The sequence below is a fragment of the Molothrus ater genome, chromosome 4, assembly GCF_012460135.2.
Source record: "Molothrus ater isolate BHLD 08-10-18 breed brown headed cowbird chromosome 4, BPBGC_Mater_1.1, whole genome shotgun sequence".
Taxonomy (NCBI): Eukaryota; Metazoa; Chordata; class Aves; order Passeriformes; family Icteridae; genus Molothrus; species Molothrus ater.
Window position 1 is genome coordinate 27,945,417 of NC_050481.2, and position 19,029 is coordinate 27,964,445.

Consider the following 19,029-nt stretch of genomic DNA (forward strand, 5'->3'; position numbering starts at 1 on the left):
TTTTCATTTTTTGTATTTACTTCTCCATCTGTTTGTTGTCAAGTCAGGAATGCTTGCCAGGGGATACACTGACTAGCTAGGTTTGTAAGAATACAAATACTATATATATTTTATATATAGATAGTATTTGTATTCTTACAAACCTATAAATATTTATAATCATAATTATATAAAATATTTATAGGTTTGTAAGAATACAAATACTATATATATATATTATATATAAAATAATAAATATTATTGAGGGGAGAAAGAAGGTCCATGTAGCCAGGTGAGTCTTAAAACATCCCAGCTTCTCCCCTATAAAGCCTGACAGCCCTCAGTTCACAGACACTGACTGTATTTCCAGCTCTGGAGTACATTACAGGGCTTTTTTTGGTTTATGGTACACAAAGCTATGTTGCCACACTAATACAGCAGTCACTGAATATTTACAACTTCATAGCAGTACATCTGCAGTATTTGTTGGGAGTGTTTCTAACAGCAATGCAGGTTTTCCCCCAGGGAACTAATAATTTACTGAAAATGTTTAATCAACCAATTTAAAATAGAAAAGAGATTTTTAATTAGTCTAAATCTACATCCTTTCGAGATTCTGTCATCATTTTAAAAGTTGAACATTGGCTTTTTGGCTTATTTTTATTCCTAATAGTTCACTTGGCACAATAATGTATTGGGATTGGAGAAATAATAGGAGCCTTGAGGGCCTGAACTTCAAATCCACTCCCCTCTTCCAAATTTGGGTGTCACTTTAACATGTAGTTCAGGAGGAAAACATATTTATATTAAGGAGATTTTTTTTTTCTTGTTTTTGTGCATGAAATAGGGCAAGTCATCTTGCACACTCTTGTATCATCACATGCTCACATAAATTTTGTAGAATAATACTACGGGCATGCAGACCATTATACCCATTAACCATATTTATTCCTTTACTCTTGCCTGTGTTAATGCAGTAGAAAATAATTTGGCTTTGTTCTGGATATAATTTACCTTAGTCAACTTACTAAACAAAACACAATTTCCTTGTAAACCAAATTCTTGGAATCACTTTAATGCATTAGTAGGTAATTAGTACTGGTTTACATAGTTTGGCTTAAGAAATTAGCTTTAATGTGAGTGCAATTATTTAAACTGATGATGAAATACCCTTATTCCTAGTAAAGACAAATTTTTATACAGAGTGAATATAAAAATGTTTCGACAAAAAGCAAAAGCTAAATTTTATTTACTTTCACTTAATAATCTTTATAGCCTTTTACAATCTTCCTCTTTTGTGCATAAAATCTACTTTTAAACAACTTATCAAGCACAATGGAAAAACTGAAACGACTTCAAAAATTATTAACCAAAGCATGCAATTCATCTTTATATAAATTGTCAGCTGTCATCTTGGAAAAAAAAAAACACAGAAAAAGGTGTAAAATTCGGTGATGACTTTACAAGAAACCTTATTAATTTCCTTTAGTGATACTGGTCTTCTTCCAGAGCTGGCCTTGGCAAGAGGATCCAAGGAAGTGCAGCAATGATCCCATGGAGGTGTCACAGTAGGATGGAGCCTGAGGCTGTCAGGGCATGGAACATGTGTGGGATGCTAAGCAGAGGAAACTGGTGTGCAACTGGCTGGAGAGGCACACTGCAGGTAATGGTGAAAAATGCCTGTTACTCAATAGGTCAGGTTTGTTTAGAACAAGATCAAACTGTATTTGTTGAAATGAGTATGAGAGAATCAAAACCATTCTGTTCCTTCAGGTCCCCCAGCTGAATATCAATTCCCTTATCCTCTTCCCACCTTGTGTAAAGAAAAAGTGATTCTTAGCTAAGTCAGCTAAGAACTTTGCACTGGAGTTGAAAACTCAGTCTGGAGAGTAAAAACAGGAGCAATAGAAAGGTAGGTCTTGAATGTTTATCTGCTATTTTTTGTAACAGTCAAACACTCAAAAATCTCCCTGAAATTAGTCTTTAAAAAAGAAGTGGTTTATTTGAACCAATCTGAAGACAGAAAACAGCAAGAAAACTATGGATAGTCTATAGTTTGCAGAGGAGGAGAACCTTGCAGTTTGATGTGGATAATTCACAAACAGAATTTATTGAATGTTCTGGATAAATTGTATTTGCAAGTTCTCCCACATCTACTTCATCATTGTTTTCTTCAAGTGACAGAAATCACCTATTCTCATCCCAGGGCTAATTCCCCCTCTCCCCTTGCATGATTCATCTCACTTTAGCAATCTGGAATTTATAAGCATCTCTGATATTATCCAGTTTTTTGTAATAGTTTTCTCCTGCCTCAGAGCCTGTAAAATCCAAACCTTTTTTATTCATTAAGTGTAGGTGACTTCATCTCCACTCAAGGAAACAGCTCCTTTAGGAATGCCCATGTAGGAGTTAAGCTGCCTCCTGAAGAAGGGGCAATAGTTTTTCATTTTCAGCTCAGGTCATAAGATTTTTTTAATTTTTTTTTTTTGTTCTTATGAGAACTTTTGAAGAGGGGGAATGTGAAGAAGTGATTCAGAGGATAAGCAGCAGCAGAGGAGGTAGCTATTGTTTTATGGTGTGGACACTGCACTCCAGTGAGCAGTTAGCTCCAGAAATGAGACATGGACACACAGTTCTTGCAAGAAGCAACTTCCCTCTCCTTCACATGAGCGTAGGGTGGTAGAAGAGACCCCACTGATGAGAATCCACATTCCAGTTCAAAAAAATAAAAACAGTACCACACTGCACTCCTCTCACTTGGGAAAGCTGGAGAGGCACATTGAACACAGTAACTTAGCTAACAAAGCCTTTAAAATTACAGCTGTCTTCAGGAATAAATTGCATCAGTTTGCTACTGTGGACTAATATTACTTCATAATATTAATAATATTACAAAATAATAACAAAAATATTAATGCTATAACAATATCTTAATATATTAGTAGTATAATGAGATATAAATAGAAGCACACAGGTAGCAGATAGTGATAATTAAACCCCCCAACTATTACAGAGGCCATTAGATGCCCCAAGCCCAAGAAACTCATTAGCAGAACCACTGGAAAATTCTGCTGTTTATGGAGACAGTACCATCACCTCTAAGCTTCCCAGTGCTGAAATGACCATTGGTCTTGTGTTTAGTCTGAACACATTGTTGTATCTATGGTTTTCAACTTTATTCAGTATGTTTGATACTGCTTGTGAAATCAGGATGTAGGACTGGTCTCTGATACAGCTTTTAGGTGCATACCCTGCCTTAGTGGCAGTAACTGGCAGAACTCTCTTCAGCTGCACCCACAGGTGAGCTCAGTGCCTCACTGTTTGCTAATCTGCCCTGCACTAAACGAGAATAGGTTGATAGCTGATAAAAAAAAAGCTCTAGTACAAACCAGACTGTGTGATGATAATGGTTTATCTTGTGAAATCAGAGCCTCTGTCTGAGATGTACTTCCACCCTCCTGTTACACAAATGCACTCTGAGGGAAAGTACCTCCAAATGTTTGTCTCCATGACAAAAAACATTTGTGTGTGTGTGCACCCATATACTTGCTCTTACCTTGGGTAATTAGGCATCTGTTCCTGGTCTGTGGGGCTCCTAGTTGTAGACTAAAAAGAAAAAGATGCAGTCAATAATCACTGAAATCAATAAGTTAGACTTGTGCAAAATATCTTCCAAAGTTGAATAATTCAGAAAACACATTCCTACAATGAGTAACTTTTTATGTGCTTAACTTCAAACATGAAGACAGCACATGTCCCTGGGAGCAGGGGAGCAAGAGACACTCACAGAAATAAGCAGTTGTTGTGTGGGAGAATGACATGAGGTGGATTTTGTACAAATCTTATTCCCAACAGCAAGGCTGGTCTCTCTTGGTGACAATTAGGAGAGGTGAGAGATGCATGGATATTCATTGTCTTGGTGAGCTCCTGTCAGCAGTGGGACTGTGAGCTTGCCTCATGAAGACCTGACTTGGTGACAAGTAGGCAGGAAACTGAGTTTTTGTCATTTTCTAGATTTAAACTTTGAGCATCATGTGAAGCTCAAGAAATTGGAAATAAGCCAGGCTAAAGATGTTCCTTCACGAGTCCAATGGACACTATTGTAAACTACCAACAAGTAAGTATTTTCAAGACTAGAAGTACTGACTGAAATACTGTGAAGCCACAAAGGAAAAAAGCAGCTTTTCTATGACTTCCTCCCTGTCCAAACATACAAAAGCTTGTATGTGCTTCAGGATCCCATGTTATTTCAACTTTGCTAAGTTGACTAAAGAAGTTTTAGTGCGTGTGAATCCAAATGCCAAAATTATGGTCTGTCTTTATTCATCTTCCTGTCGACCTAGCAGAGAAAACAGAAATTGGTGGCTGTCCTCAAAAATAAGGGGCGTTTTTTTAGTTTTCAGGGAACTCTACTTAGACACAACCTGCAAGCTGGAGAGGCATCAACTGATGAATAAGCATTCTGTTAGCAACTTGGACTAAAAACAAGGCACTGATGAGGGCTGGGGAATGAAGCCAGACATTTTGGATAGCAAATGTAATCAATAACCTGCCAGTTTGTAGAATGTGCATAGTGCTCTTCTGGGTGTTTTTTGGATCAAGATGGGAAAGAGATTTGGTCTTTGGCAGCAAGCTGGGCATCTATAGATTTGGAAATAAAAATGTGACAGAAGAAATTCTGTGGAGGATGCCTTTACTGCAGTGAATTACCTGGCTAGTCACAGGACCTTACAGGAGCTGGTCAGTATTAAAATGTCTACAGCAACAGCTAGTAAAGTTGCCCTTCTTGATAGGAAGGCCATTTCCAGTGCCTGTACCTACTGATTTTAACAGCTCAGAAATAAATGCTTGCAGTTGAGTAGCCAGTGGAAAAAGCTTTGACCTCTCCACAGCAGGCCACTTACCTTGGCAATCTTGCCAGGGAGGCCAAGACTGAGCAGATGAAACAAAGACTGAATTGTTCATTTGTCCCATGGGTATATTTGTCATTGGAAGACTACTAAAACATCTAACTTTTTTTCCAAGACCTACCTTCAATCATTATAGAAGTTGCTGGCATTAAAAAATAACAGTTGTAGCAACACCACCAGTAATAATAAATCAACCTTAACATTTGCTTAATGCAGTATTTGTCTGCTCAAGTCCAGCTGAGTTATAGATTGTCCTCTGTGGCCTCTGTCTTGCTCATTACCTAGCAATGAAGCAGGGACACCTAATACTCAGTTCTTGCTGCTATGCCAAGCTTAGAGACCAGAGCATCACTTATTCCCAGTTTTGGTGAGGAACTTGGCACTTCCCTCCCTAACAAACAAGTTCAAGGTTCTACAGAGATTAGCTGTGAGAGGATAGCTAACTACAAGCCACTCAAAGCATCTTATGTAGTTTCTGCAAGCTTGTGCATATTTTTAGGGGCTGGATGACTAAATCTGTGGGATGTGACACACAAGGTGCCATAATGTAACTGCAATAGTAGGCAGATTTTGAAATTCTATGTTCAGAAATGGCTGAGATTCACATAGGTAGTTCAAATGCCCAGTGATGTAGGTAGGCATCACACAAGTTTTGAAATATTCCCATGTGCTAGGAAGTAAGGATGTGGGATGCACATGGAAGTTGTGTTGTTTTTTTAAGACTTCATCAGAAACTTGTCTAGTAATCCTTGAATAAATATTGTCTCAGCTGCTGCCATTTGTTCTATTGGTGGACATGCACAAACCCAAGACTCTCCAGCCTTACCTAAGCTTAAGGAGCTTTGCTCAAAGATAAAGTTTCCCATGGGCAATAGGCTCCTTCTAGTTCATACTTTGGTGGTGCACCCTGAAAAATCTGGGCTACTCAGATTTAAAAGTGGAGCTTTTGTCCACAAATCTTCTATGTATTTCCCTGAGTTTTTATTTAAGGTATTTGTTTTTGTTGGTTTTGGTCTGTGGGCTAACATCTTAAAAAAACCAAAAAGTTATTATCGATGTCTACGTGTCAGACCAGATATTTATTATACAGTATTGAGCTAAAGCATTGTCCCTTCCCTAGGCCTTAGTTGTTCTTAAGACAGTGTTTTGTAGATGTTTAACTCCAAGAGTGGCAGAACCTTTTGCTTTGCAGTAGATTTTTTTTTTTTAGGGCATTATTCAGTCCTATACTAAACAGTTACAAAATGAGACATGAACCTTGAGATAGCATCAAATGTTATAATGGAAGACTGAAATGAGTGCCACTCTCATTAATAACTTCATTACAGTGGAAGCAAGATCAAACTTATCAAGAAACTAAAAATTATGTTCCATACTAATTTCTAGGAGTTATTTTCATTTCTCATTAAAATAAAATCAAATTCCTTTTCTAACAGACTTCAGATGTGATCTCTTTAAATCCTCACTCAAGACTTCAAAAACTGTCTATGAAAAAGACTATCCAAATCCTGATTTCAAACATGGAATCCAGAGAAGGAGGCGCATGTTTTGAAAGGTACAGCAGGGAGAGTCTGTATATACATGTAAAAACTAGCATTCTTAGAATAAACCTGAGGACAGCTGACATTCACACATACCACTTTACTAAATGACACGTGAAACAAAATGTCTCTCAAATGAATGCTCTCTAGTCTGCTTTCCTTAGGAACTTCAAAGAAAAAGAGAAGGCGACTGTCATTCTTGTTTCAGAGAATTTATGTCTGGACGTAGATATCCTCCCTCTGCAACCCTTGTTTACTCTTGCCATTGATATGCCTTCAGTTCTAGAGGAAGTCCTTTTTTTTCCAAGCATTGAAATATTTGATTTCTGTTGTTGGACAGACCATAATGATTCTTACGCCTGTATTTCTGCAGTGCAAAGCTGCTGATTTATATGCATCTCAGGCTCTGTGACAGTGTAAGAGAGGGCAGTGAGGTCAGGAGCAGAAGGGAATATAGTGATCATTATCTGAGTTACTGGATAATTTCACAAAATTAACAATTCTGGTGGTGATACTACATTTCTGCTGGTATGATTCAACAATGAACTCTGGAGAAGCAGGACAGCTACAGAGGCAGGACTGCTGCTGTGGCCTTAAAATGAAACCCTACAGACAAATTCTACTCAAGAGTCACCCTTGTCTTCTCATGAGCTGCAGTGATCCCAAGCCCTCAGGCTCTGAGCACCTTCTGAAGGCTTTTACTCAGGACACTGCCTCCCTACCAGCCACAGAGGATATTTAAGCTGAAATATCTGGATGGAAGAGCTGCTACTGGGCCAGCAGGAATTTCCCTTAATTAATTACTGTACCTCACAAGTTCACATAAATACAAGGCTGTCTAAGAGAATAATGAAAGCAGTACTTTTTCTCTTGCAGTAAGGAAATAATGCATTTAGGTCATAATTTTTAACAGAGATATACAAATGGTACTAATTCCAATGTGAAAAAAAAAACCCCAATTCTCCTTTCAGCATATGTACTGAAGTTTACAGAAATCAAAGGCCTAAAACCAATACCCTCTAATAGATTCTTTTTGCAACAGCAAGAGAAAACCACTTGCAGAAAAAGCTGATGCTTCATACTATTGTAGATGACAGTCAATCACAAAGAGTCATAGAATATTCTGAGTTGGAAGGCACCCACAATCATCATAGAGTCTGGCTCCTGGCCCTGCACAGGGCAACCCCAAAAATCTCTTTTTTATCCCAAAAAGGAAAAAAGCATCTTAAATCACCAGTGGTACAGTTTTAAATAATGACCACAATACTCACAAAAACTGCTGTAGAAGTAGAAAGTTCATCGAGAATTTGCAAATTGATGGCTGATTTACAAATAAAATACCGAAGTCATCAAGCAAATTGTTCTAAAGAAGCCATCTACCCAAATTCTGATGATGCAGTAGGAAATAGGCTACAGAAAAGCTGAGCCACAGAGACTTGGTAAATTTTCTGCCCCATTAACTCGCAGTGAGTTCATCTTTGGGATGAAATTTTGACACTGCTGAAGGCCTGATTATGCTAAAATAAATGTGATCAGATACAGAAAATGTTCATTACAAATTCAATTCCCAATCCAAAAGGGTTTGGATCAGACCTCTGCACTACACTTACAGTTCAAGGCTTCAGAGTCCTTAAAGGCAGAAGAAGCACAACTTACCATTCAGGTTTTCATTTTCTTGTCTGTTTCTGATAGTGGTGTCTCTCAGGTGATGAACTTTTTCCTGTAAGTAAAAAAACAAGCAAAAAACCAGCAGCAGAAATCAGTAATGGAAGTTTACTGTAGAAATAGTAAGACACTATAAAGAGCTGAATTCTTTAGCATTCTGAACATCATGTATCTCTCTCCTAGATAATAATTTTAAAAGACTGAAAAATGTTTATGATGCTAATTTTAGCACTTTTACCTAAGAATCTTGTGGAGTTATCCCTGCCAGCAGTAAGTTAAAATGATTCTGGCATTAGATTACAGAGTCTTGGATGTTCTTTGCTGTTTGTTTGGGGTTGTTTTGGTTTTTTTTGGAAAAGAAATTTTTCCTCAAAAAACCAAGTGAAGGACAAAAAACTGCAGTGACAGCATGAAGTCAGTTCATCAAGTTTACAGAGGACTAAGAAGAAAGGACTTTTCTATGGAGCAAAACCAAAGAAAAGTCACACATGTGATGCAGGGTAAAAACCACCACTACAAAGCAGCTTTTTTCCTGAAGCACTGAAAACAGGCCAAGTAAATCTTCCTTGAAATATGGATATCTTATAGTTCATCAAGAAAAAAAAAAGACATAACTTGGTGCTGCTATCATGGTACAGATTAGATATGATCTTCCTCCTCAAGAAATGCCCCTGACTGAGAGCAATACCAGCAATTTATCTGCATGTTTGGCTGTGGATGGATTTGGAAGGTGGCATCCTAGTGCTGTGCTGCTGGTGCCCAGCTTGGGAAAGGGCCCCCAAACTGTTCCAGGCCCTTGCACTTTTGCTCTTAAGTGTTCCACTGTGATGACAAAGCTCAGATTTTCAAGTAGATGCAAACACAAAGAGCACTCTCCTTGCTGGCAGCATCTGATAGCTCTTTCACTCTGAAAAGCAGCAGACTAGCTGTGCTTTTCCTCTTTCTACTAAATGACATGAAGGACAACAAGAAATTATTTTTGTTAATGCATGACCTCATATAAAATGAGGGCATAACCTCTTCCTCCATGTGTCTTTTTAGAAGTAATTAACAAATCTCCTCTCCATGACTTGCTTTCAGTGACTCAGTGTGTGGGCTTTTGTAAATCCTGTTTTTGTGCACCTCAATTTACTCCATACGTTGAATACAAAGAGGTGTAGAGCATTGCTGACAATTGTGGATTTCACTAAGTATATTCAACCCTTTCAGACAGGCATAAAGCCTGGTGTAAGTTAATATATTGTAATTGGTAGAATAAATGTATGCTTGATATAGTCAGGTTTTGTTAGCTGACACTGCTCAGTAGCACATTTGGTTTGTTTGGTGACATAAGGTTTGTGGTTTCGTGAAAGATGCACATCACCCAACAGTTTAAAACACAAGTCTTAGGAGAACAGCATATTTAACTCTGGACTTAAACCAACCTCAGAAAACCTCTCAAACAACAGTGGGAACGGGTATCTAGAAGAATCAGAACTATAACCAGCAAGCTTCTTGGGAGCTGATTTGCGTAGAAATCATGATTATTACTTTTGACCTCATATGCAGGAGCCAAAACACAAGAACTTGCTTTTAGAACATCCAAACAAGATTTCTATCAAGGAACAAATTTCAAACTCATACCTGTTGAGTGAATGGTAGTCTCTGCTTTTTGTTCTGCCACTGTTTAAACCTGTCAAGGGCTTCATCCACAGAAATTGCCCCATTTTTCACCTGTTTCTGTAAGTGGATGAGTTCTTCCTGCTCAGAAGGGATCTTGGGTACCACAGTGCTGTAAGTTACTGTCTCAGTGTGACCTCTGTGTGCTTCTACAACAAAATGTACAAAGTGAGAAATGCAATAAATCAGTGAGGATTCTACCATTATTCTCTGGCAGCAGAGCAGCATCCCAAACATTTCTTTCATTACTACTGCCCATGGTCCATGGATTCTCCATTAGTGTTGGTTCATGAAATAATTTCCTTCTAGCACTACAGTTACATTACTGACATTTTAAAGGAAATGGTTGCTATATAAAATATCCACAGTACTTTTCATCCTTTCTTCTTCAACATCATACATTACATATCTCAAAAGTTGTGGATAAAATTTGGTCAGGAAGGATCTTGAAATTTCAAAAGATTGCCTTCCTCCAAGGAAGAAAATACATTGCAGGAACAAGAAAACACTGCAGCCCAGCGTTCCTGGAGATTATGGTACAAACACAGCTGAAGGGAGATGTGCATTATCAGATTCACAGCTTGCTCCAGGGAGGTGTAGCACTGCTTCTGCCCAGGATACTGATACTGGAATGGCTGATGCAGAACACATGAGCAGCCATGGAACAGGTGCTCTGAGCCCTCTGTGAGGCTGTTGCACCCGTTTCACTGCATGGGGAGTGTGGCCAGGATAAAAATTTAGTCCATCAATGGGATTTTGGTCAGTTTTTCTGTTCCGTCATGCACCACTATCTTCATTTCAAGCAAGGAAGGTACCTTTGAACAATTAAGGATTGTTCAAAGGGGTACCATAATTGGAATTTATAGCAGCAACACTGTAATGTGCTACAACTCAAATAACAACTGGACTGCCACAAGTAATCAACTTTACATGCATCTTGGGGTACCCAGGAGGGAACTGTTGCTCTCCCCACTTCTGTCTTTCCATGGCTGGAATTACTGCACAGCTGAGCCCTCCTGTCCTTCCTTGTCTTGGCTTTAATCACAATCATGAAGGGAAACAGAAAAGTGTAAAGTAATTCTGACTCTACAAATCTTTCCTGCAAGACTATAACTTTTAGTCTTCTTTCTTTAATCTGATCTCTTAATGCTGCAATACCATTATGGATATAAATCGTAGGTGGCAAAACAGATGCTAAATCACCTAAAATCAAGTCACAGCAAAACTCTGCTAGCTCCACTGAAAAACATCATGGCAGTTAAAGAGCTAAAATAAACTCTGTACCAGGGTTCCTGGCCTCGCAGTATGTCCTGCTGTTGTCACTGGTCACTCGACAGGCCTTTTGCTGGAACACTGCAACAAAATCAGGAACATAAGGAAGTTGAAAAATGGCAATAAAAACCATCTCATTCTCAATGAAGGAAGGAGACTCATAAAAGCAGGCTGGAATACATTTTTTTTTGTTCTAGTCTAAGAGTATTTTTCAACCCACTTGTCAGTCTAATGTTAATTACTTGAAAAATTGTTCTGTTGCACAGAATGGCAGGATTACTGATGTTATAGAAACCATTACAAGACACTTCGAAGAAAATTAAAAGGATTTATCACACTAGCATATTATGTGTCTAGAAGAAACAGCAAGATCTCAGAGTTCTGCAGATGGTACAGACACTTTAGCCTGTTCCTTATTTTATGGGAAAACTAAGGCAGAAAAAGCCCCAATAGTACCAGGTGAGAGTAGTGACACTGCTGAAAAAAAGGTGTGTGCATATTTGTGTGTACTTTATTCAAGCATTAGAAACAGCAAAGCACAGCCCCTCTGTTAGAGCAGCCCATCATTCCCACTCCTGTGAAGTGCCCAGAGTGGATACACCCTGAAATGCAGCACTCCAACTTTTGCTGGCAGCATATGTAATACCCAGAAGGTGGGAATTGCTCAGTTTCTGACATAGCCTGCGTGGCAGTTGCTTTCTCTCAAGTCTCAATTCTGATTTTTGCTAAACAAACTGACATTCTGGAACCTAGAATAATTCCTGCAAATTAAGTAATCCTCTGTCATCACTGCAATGCAGCAAATGTGCCAGTTCAATGGAGCAAATATTTTCCTGGGGACCAAGGCCCAGGCCAAGGGAGCTCTGCTGAAGCAGCAGAGCAGGCATGCTCTCACTTATGCCCCTCGCTCAGCCAAACACTGATATATTTCAACTTTTTAAATACCTCTCTCTGTAATTATCAAAGAATCCTACTAAGTATGTTTGCAGTGTTTTCTTCTCTACTTGAAATAATATTCTCCTTTTAAAGATGAAATTAAAGTAATGAGAGCACAGAGGTAATGCAGGCAGTCTGAATTTTACTGCATAAGGAGGAGAAGGGAGATACTCAACAATGTGCCTGATTGGAAAGCACTTTAATTGATAGGCTTTGAAATTTCTGCTGAGTTTTGCAGTGTTGGAGTAATCAGAAATGGAATTACTCTTCCAGTGAAAAGTAAAATTGTTAAAACCACTTTATGTGCTGCATCTTGCTGAAATTATTTTAGTTGGCAGCAAGTATTCAGTGTGGGTAAGGTCAGTGAAAACAAACGCCTGCTTCTGGAATGCCTGAAAAGGCAGGAACACTCCACTGTACAATTGCCATAAGTTTAGGGAGAACTCTGGCAATTCACCCTTTCATTCCCACATTCCAATTACTTATGAACTACTTGAATACAGTAGGGTAATCTTGTAACACAGCAGGGTAATCTTGTAAAGAAACAGGTAATCTTGCACACTGACATATTCCATTATTTTTTAAATGGAAGATAAAGTAAATATTCCTTCAATAAAGCAATATTAATATAGCAATTTTTTGAAGTGTCAGAATGTCACAGTCCTTCAAGTAAGGACATATATTTTTTATTTTCTGGGCCTGTCTGGCACAGATAACCTGATTAAAATGTTACAGTAATTCTATCATACTTACCGTGCACCCTTCAGTAACATCTGTATGATCAGAAGGAGAATGCTTTTGGATTTTTACAAATGTTATGACTGGATAAACTACCAGTCAAAATCTACTTACTAAATGTCCTGACCCTACACATGCCATTTAATTTTTGTCTACAACAAACTTCTGTTGCAGTTTCTCAGAATTAAAGGAGGCTGAGAGAGCTAACAAGTAATTCCACTTAATTCCCTCTCCTCTCTTCAGCTGCTACAGGATACAGATGAAGTTCTTTGCAAGCCCTAAATACAGTTTTATGTCTCAGGCAGTAAGACCTCTCTTTAGAAATGTAATGTAACCTCAATATTCTTCCAGCAAAGCAAACTCAGAGAGAATGAAACTACTGCAATATTTTCTAACAGGACACGAAACCAGAAAACAACATTTAAAAAGTGGGACAAAATACAAATTTTGTGGCAAATATGCAAAACTCTGGGAAAATCCCTAAAGTAGTCTTGGAAAGTGAGTGGGATCCAAGGAATTCTGAATTGCCTGTTTTATCTCAGCCTAACTAAAGATTTTGTTTCAGGCTGTCTGCACATGCAGGTAAATAATGCTATGAGGCTTGAAATTTGGTTAATATTTTCACGGTTAGCACCACAAATGGGTTAGAAAAATTTGAAATCTAAGTGTTTTGTGTATAATTCTGAACTAAGAAGACCATTTTATAGTAACAAACTGCAAGAAACTGTGGTGAGTATAAAGGGTCTAGAAAGAGAGAATGAAAGTTTTTACAGTAGCTGCAGGTTGACAAAAGGGACAGGAATTTGATTTTCAGAATTAATTGAATTTCTAACACAATGCTGTAATGTTAAGGAGTCACAGAGGCACTATGACATTTCCAAAATTGGTTAGTGACATAATTAGGAAACACAGGAAATCAAAACACAGAAAGAGTTAGATCATGGGACAGAAGAACCCATATCAGCTAAGAGGCAATGATCAACTAAGATATGGTTTCTAATTTATATTTTACTTTACTCATCTAAACTATGAGGGATGTTGCCTGATTTGTTGAATTGGCAACATTACCTCTAAAAATGAAACAAGAGTTTCCACTATGCACTAGTGATTCAATCACAGCTAGACTGATGAACCTACCCCCTGAAAGAACATATGAGCTAATCATACCTTATACATACTTACTTGACACTTTCACTAGCACAAACACAAAGGAGAAAAGACAGTGATTAAAACAATCTATCAATAAATATCACTATTTTGAATTCAGCTTGCTTAGGAAATTCAAGATGCATTTATTCATCAGCTTCATTGAGCTGATGTTCCAAACAAAATTATCTATTACTGTTTTCCGTAGGAAACATTCAAAATTTAAATACAGGAAAACAAAATCTTTATATGAACACATGGCTAAGTGATATTTCAAATAATTAGTACACTAGGGTTGCACTTAGTAACATAACTCAGTTGCAAATTACAGTGGGTTTGCAAGCTGCCTCCTTGTTCTTTGTAGGTTTGTGCTTCATTCATTTTAGAATCATCATGTAATTAATTCGTGATTAATGGAAGAATGGAGAAGGAGGGGTGAATTATTGTTCAGGATATTTTGCAGGGAGAGACTCCTGCCTTTGTCCATTCAATTTTTTTCCACATTATTTAAATATTTTAACATTTAAACTGTGTATGCATAGCACCTAGGCAAATAAAACCTCCAAGTTCTTTTTTTCTGGTAGGGATTGGATTGTAAATTAGATGTAGCACAGCAAGAGATGGCAAATACACAGAGAATACTAAGGAAGGAATATAGTAGAATGATGCTTATTATTCAGGAGAGGAGAACTCTGCAGATGTTCTTTCACATCTTTTTAGATCTATTTTCCTTTTGTCTGTTTTGTTTGCTAACACACCAAACATCACTCAGCATGAGGACTCAAGAGAGGTCACCAATGCAATGCTAACCAGTAAGTTTTATAAGAGATGATTAATGACCACTCCCAAAATTTATACAAAATATTTCACATATTCAAAATGAAAGCAAAAAATTCCAGTGACTCATAACATGAAATCAACTAAGATAATGGGACCTTGTAAACACACTTTTTTCTTTTCACAAGGCAAGGCAGCTGGGCATGGATTAAAAGCATATCATCATGGCTTGTGAATCCGATCTAGGTAGGTCCAGGCATTGTGGTGAAGGGTTGGCTGTATGGTGCAAGGTAACAGAGGCTCAAGTTCCAGAAGCTGTCCTGTGAGGGCAGCACTGGTGTCTGGGTACACCTACACCGTGATGAGGCAAAGGGAAAAGGACTGAGCAGTTTTAAGTGCATCAGTGCAGGAAAACGAGTGACCACATCTACACTGGTACAGGAATTCTGATCAGGCCTAAATGGGCAGCCTGACACTCAAGAGGTTTTTGAGAACACACAACAGCCATTTCATTAGAATAAAGACTAGGTGATGCCAAGTGCCCCTGCAGAAACACCAACCTGCCACATTGCTCCCTTACATTGCTGGGGCTTTTCAGCGACAGCATCACATCCACTCATCCTAATTCCCCAGGCTATTGCCAGCCTCTACCTTCCACAGTTATTTAGTTGGCTGAGAATGGACCACTACATTTTCTCAGACCAAAAGCAAAATGATTTTAAAAGGAATTACAGTGCAATGATGATGTGAAAATCTTAATCCAAAAATAAACATATGCTCACCAGCAATTCCCTTCACAATTTGCAGTGAGATTCTGAATCTGGCAAATATGAACTCAAATCTGTTAAAATCTCAGCAACTTTGGTCACAGAGGGACCTCAGGAGACTCTACAGAAATGACTCTCCTACACTTAAGCAAGATAATAAAAATATTACCAGAACGCCCTTCTTACAGAAGAGGTAAAGAGTGAGTGAGTGAGTGAGTGAGTGAGTGAGTGAGTGAGTGAGTGAGTGAGTGAGTGAGTGAGTGAGTAGAAGAGGCACCAGTTAGTTTAAGGAGCTGCTCAGAGGGTGGTGTCAATGTACTATGCACCCCAGTACCATACAAATGAAAACAGCCCTCACATCTCTGCTCTTGTCAGAATTTGAAATTAGTGCATCATGGAAGCTGGAAGGACTTGAGTGACATACTCAAGGAGTATTTGCTCCAGGGTGTAAAACCTGAATATACTTCTTTAGTCCCATTTTTCTTGAGTAGAGAAAAGCAAAAAGAGAAGAACTCTTTACATGTTTTTACTAGAAATATGGTATTTGGAACAGTTTGTTTTGCAGCCAGACAGCATCCCATAAATATTTTTTTCTCTCTGCACCTTATTCAGTACTTGTTTCAATCTACCAAAGTTCAGATAGCAAAAAATCTGACTGAATGAAAATAGTGGGTGAAGCTGGTATATCACTCCCAACCAGGACTGTAAAACCTGTCTAAGTGTCAGCCAAACAGTGCTTCCTAGTATTTAATTCATGGAAAAACACCCTTAAGTTAGGAATACATAATGAAATTCATCTGCAGTGCAGTGCTTTATACTCACTGTAGGAGAGTACTACAAAATCCCTCTGTGGGACATATATGTTTTGCAATTTGCATGGCCTCTGAGGCTTCACTTTGGAAACCCCTGCTTTAGAGCATTTAAACAATTGGCTTAATAAGAATTACTGACTCAGGATGTGATCACTGTATTTCCCAATAATCAGCATGATAAGTTTCCAAGACACTAACAGTTCTGTTCTGGATTTTATTTATTCACTTCAGTGGGTTTATGCTGTCTGTTCTGTAGGTGAGATATTCTTCTTCCCTAAAAATATCCACTGGATGCTACTTCTTCTGCATACTCTGTGATTTTGATGAGCAATGAGAATGTTATTCTCCACTGGAACAGTAACTGGAAAATATATTTTTCACTTCTAATTTTTAAACCTACAGTGAGGTCTCACAGACAGCTATCTTTGAATAGCAAAATGTTTTCAGCGCACAGAAGAGAAAATACATTCCTTCAGGGATTTGTGAGAGGTTTGCAAAGAAATAAAGGCTATAGCATAGGAAATCTATGCTGTTGTAGGGCAGGTATTCTTGCTGCAGAGAAACCCTTTCATACTAGTGGTCTGTGATGAGAGGTAATGATTAAACCGGGACAGTAATGTAATCCTTAACCTGAGGGATTCCTGGTAGGTCAGGCTTCAGAAACGGCAGGGACATTGCAGAAACTCATGCATCTCTCCTACAACTACACAGAGGACTTTGGTTTCCCGCTCAATCAAACTTGGTATCAATAGGGAGCATTAAAAATTGCACTCTAAACTGAAAACACAACACCTTCAGATGTTTATTTAACAGTTGTTTTGGCAGCAGACAATTGAACAAAACACTGAAATAACCTTCAGAGGAATACTAAGCACCTAAGGAATGGTAAGGGAGCACAGTAAAACTGCACACCATCTGGACAATGAGCTACTTGGCACCAATTTGCAGCTCCACTGGCTGATGAGCCTTTTACACACAAGATAAAATTCTTGCAGTGGACTAAATTAAAGAACAAATCTACTCTCTGTTAATAATGCAGTCTGTTTACCAGTGTTCAATACAGCAGTATGAATGTTCATTAAAATTTGAAAGTATAATAAATGAAACTGAGTTTCAGTTTAGAACATTTATGTTTTAAATCTTTCAACTCCCCCATGTTTCCCAGAATTTATGTGTCAGCAAATTTAAGGCAGATGCTCAAACTGTGAATTGTGGTAATTCAGTTGTGACAACTTGCATCACAGACTGTTTATTGCCTAGGTTTTGAAGTGTAGATCTTGCTCTGAAAGTGACTCTTGTCAAGTCCCATGTTTGCTTTCTATAGATCAACAGTTTCCCTATCCTGTTCTGCAGAACACCACGTGGGGTAAACTACAGGGAGTAGGCTTTCTGCCCAGTGTAAACTTGATATTCCATGTATTTGAAAGCTGCTAATTACAAAGAAAGCTATTTGCTTGCTTTCTTCTTTGTTGCTATTCTCATGGAAGCACCACCACTTCTGCTTAAAAGAGACATCACTCTTTTGTGATGTCATGGCCTTCATTCAATGTGTGGTGAAAGCACTCAAGGAAATTTAGCCATTTAATTTCTCCAGATGGATATAAAAATAAATTTAAGATTCACTGCATGCAATCAAGGAGGCAAAAGGCATTTCTGCTATGCAATGCTTACTTCCCTCCACCAAATAAATGAGCCCATCTATGGGTACATAAAGTACAAGAAAAAAAATGCTCCTCTTGCATATCTGCATGGCACAACCACACCAGCCTCTACCATCCTTGGGGCGTGAAACTTTTCATGAACTCCCAAATTACATGGGGATCCATTTGTGAGCAAATGTGTAGCCTTAACATAGCCCCTGTCTATGCATCCTACTCCATTCTGTTTTTCCACAGGACCTGGGTCTTACTGAATGCCAGAAGGGAACAGCTCTGAAGACCAACCAGAACCATGCAGTGAAGACAATCTGTTTCTTACAGGCATATGAAATAATTTGTTTTAGAAATTAAAAGGTATTTAGCATATAGAAAGTGAATACAGAGGAGGGAAGGATGGCTCAGTTAGGTAACTAGAAGTTGCCCTGCAGGACAGTTCTTCTCTTTCCAAGAAAGCCCTAGCCAAAGCTCAGACAAGTCATTTAAGGCAGCGATCCAACTTATACTGCCTGATGTCAGAGTACTGACCAGACACACTGAGGATTTAATTTGAAGTTCTGAGAACTCTTAGTGGCCACTGAAATCAATGGTATCTCTGCTTTAAATGAGTAAAGTGTTATGTAATTTTGTGCACCTCAAGAATCTTAGTTACTTCATACTGGGCATCCCCAAACTCAGTGGATGCAGAATCAAAGGGTTTGTAACAGGAGGGTCTGAAATAACACATGGGGCCTAGTAGCAGGCATGAATTATATTTTAAACAAAATGTGAGTGAAAAACAATGAAGTTTTTTTATGCTCACCCACTTTAAACACTAGATGAAATGAAAGAAAATATCTGAGATAAATAGCTACATATGGCTACCTACTTATTACTGTATTATTGAAATGTTCCTGGCAGGGAGAAAGGGGAAAACTACCTCAATTCTAACTTTTTGATTATTTGACTTTGCAATATCTGCAGTGCTCTTTTTAATATAATAGATGAAAACAAACCCCAAAAGCACCATCAATTTATTTGCTGGATGAAAAATGTGTATATGCATAACTAGAGTATTCTACACTTAAAATTATAAAGGAAGGTCTGAAGACACATACAGGTTTTAATGATGGATTGGAATGAAGTTTCCTGGTTCATACAGATGAAACAATTTTTTAAAAATCAAATATTAA

The 19,029-nt window shown here is 38.2% G+C and overlaps 1 protein-coding gene across 1 annotated transcript in view; it reads right to left on the reverse strand.

Moving 5' to 3' along the window:
- Positions 1-1,021: 1,021 nt before the first annotated feature.
- Positions 1,022-19,029, reverse strand: part of BANK1 (B cell scaffold protein with ankyrin repeats 1) — a 134,713-nt gene continuing 116,705 nt past the window's right edge. The window contains 5 exon segments of the mRNA XM_036382683.1: positions 1,022-1,636; positions 3,536-3,585; positions 8,087-8,150; positions 9,719-9,903; positions 11,039-11,107. Of these exon segments, the coding sequence (XP_036238576.1) occupies positions 3,575-3,585; positions 8,087-8,150; positions 9,719-9,903; positions 11,039-11,107 (329 nt within the window). The 3' untranslated portion in view covers positions 1,022-1,636; positions 3,536-3,574.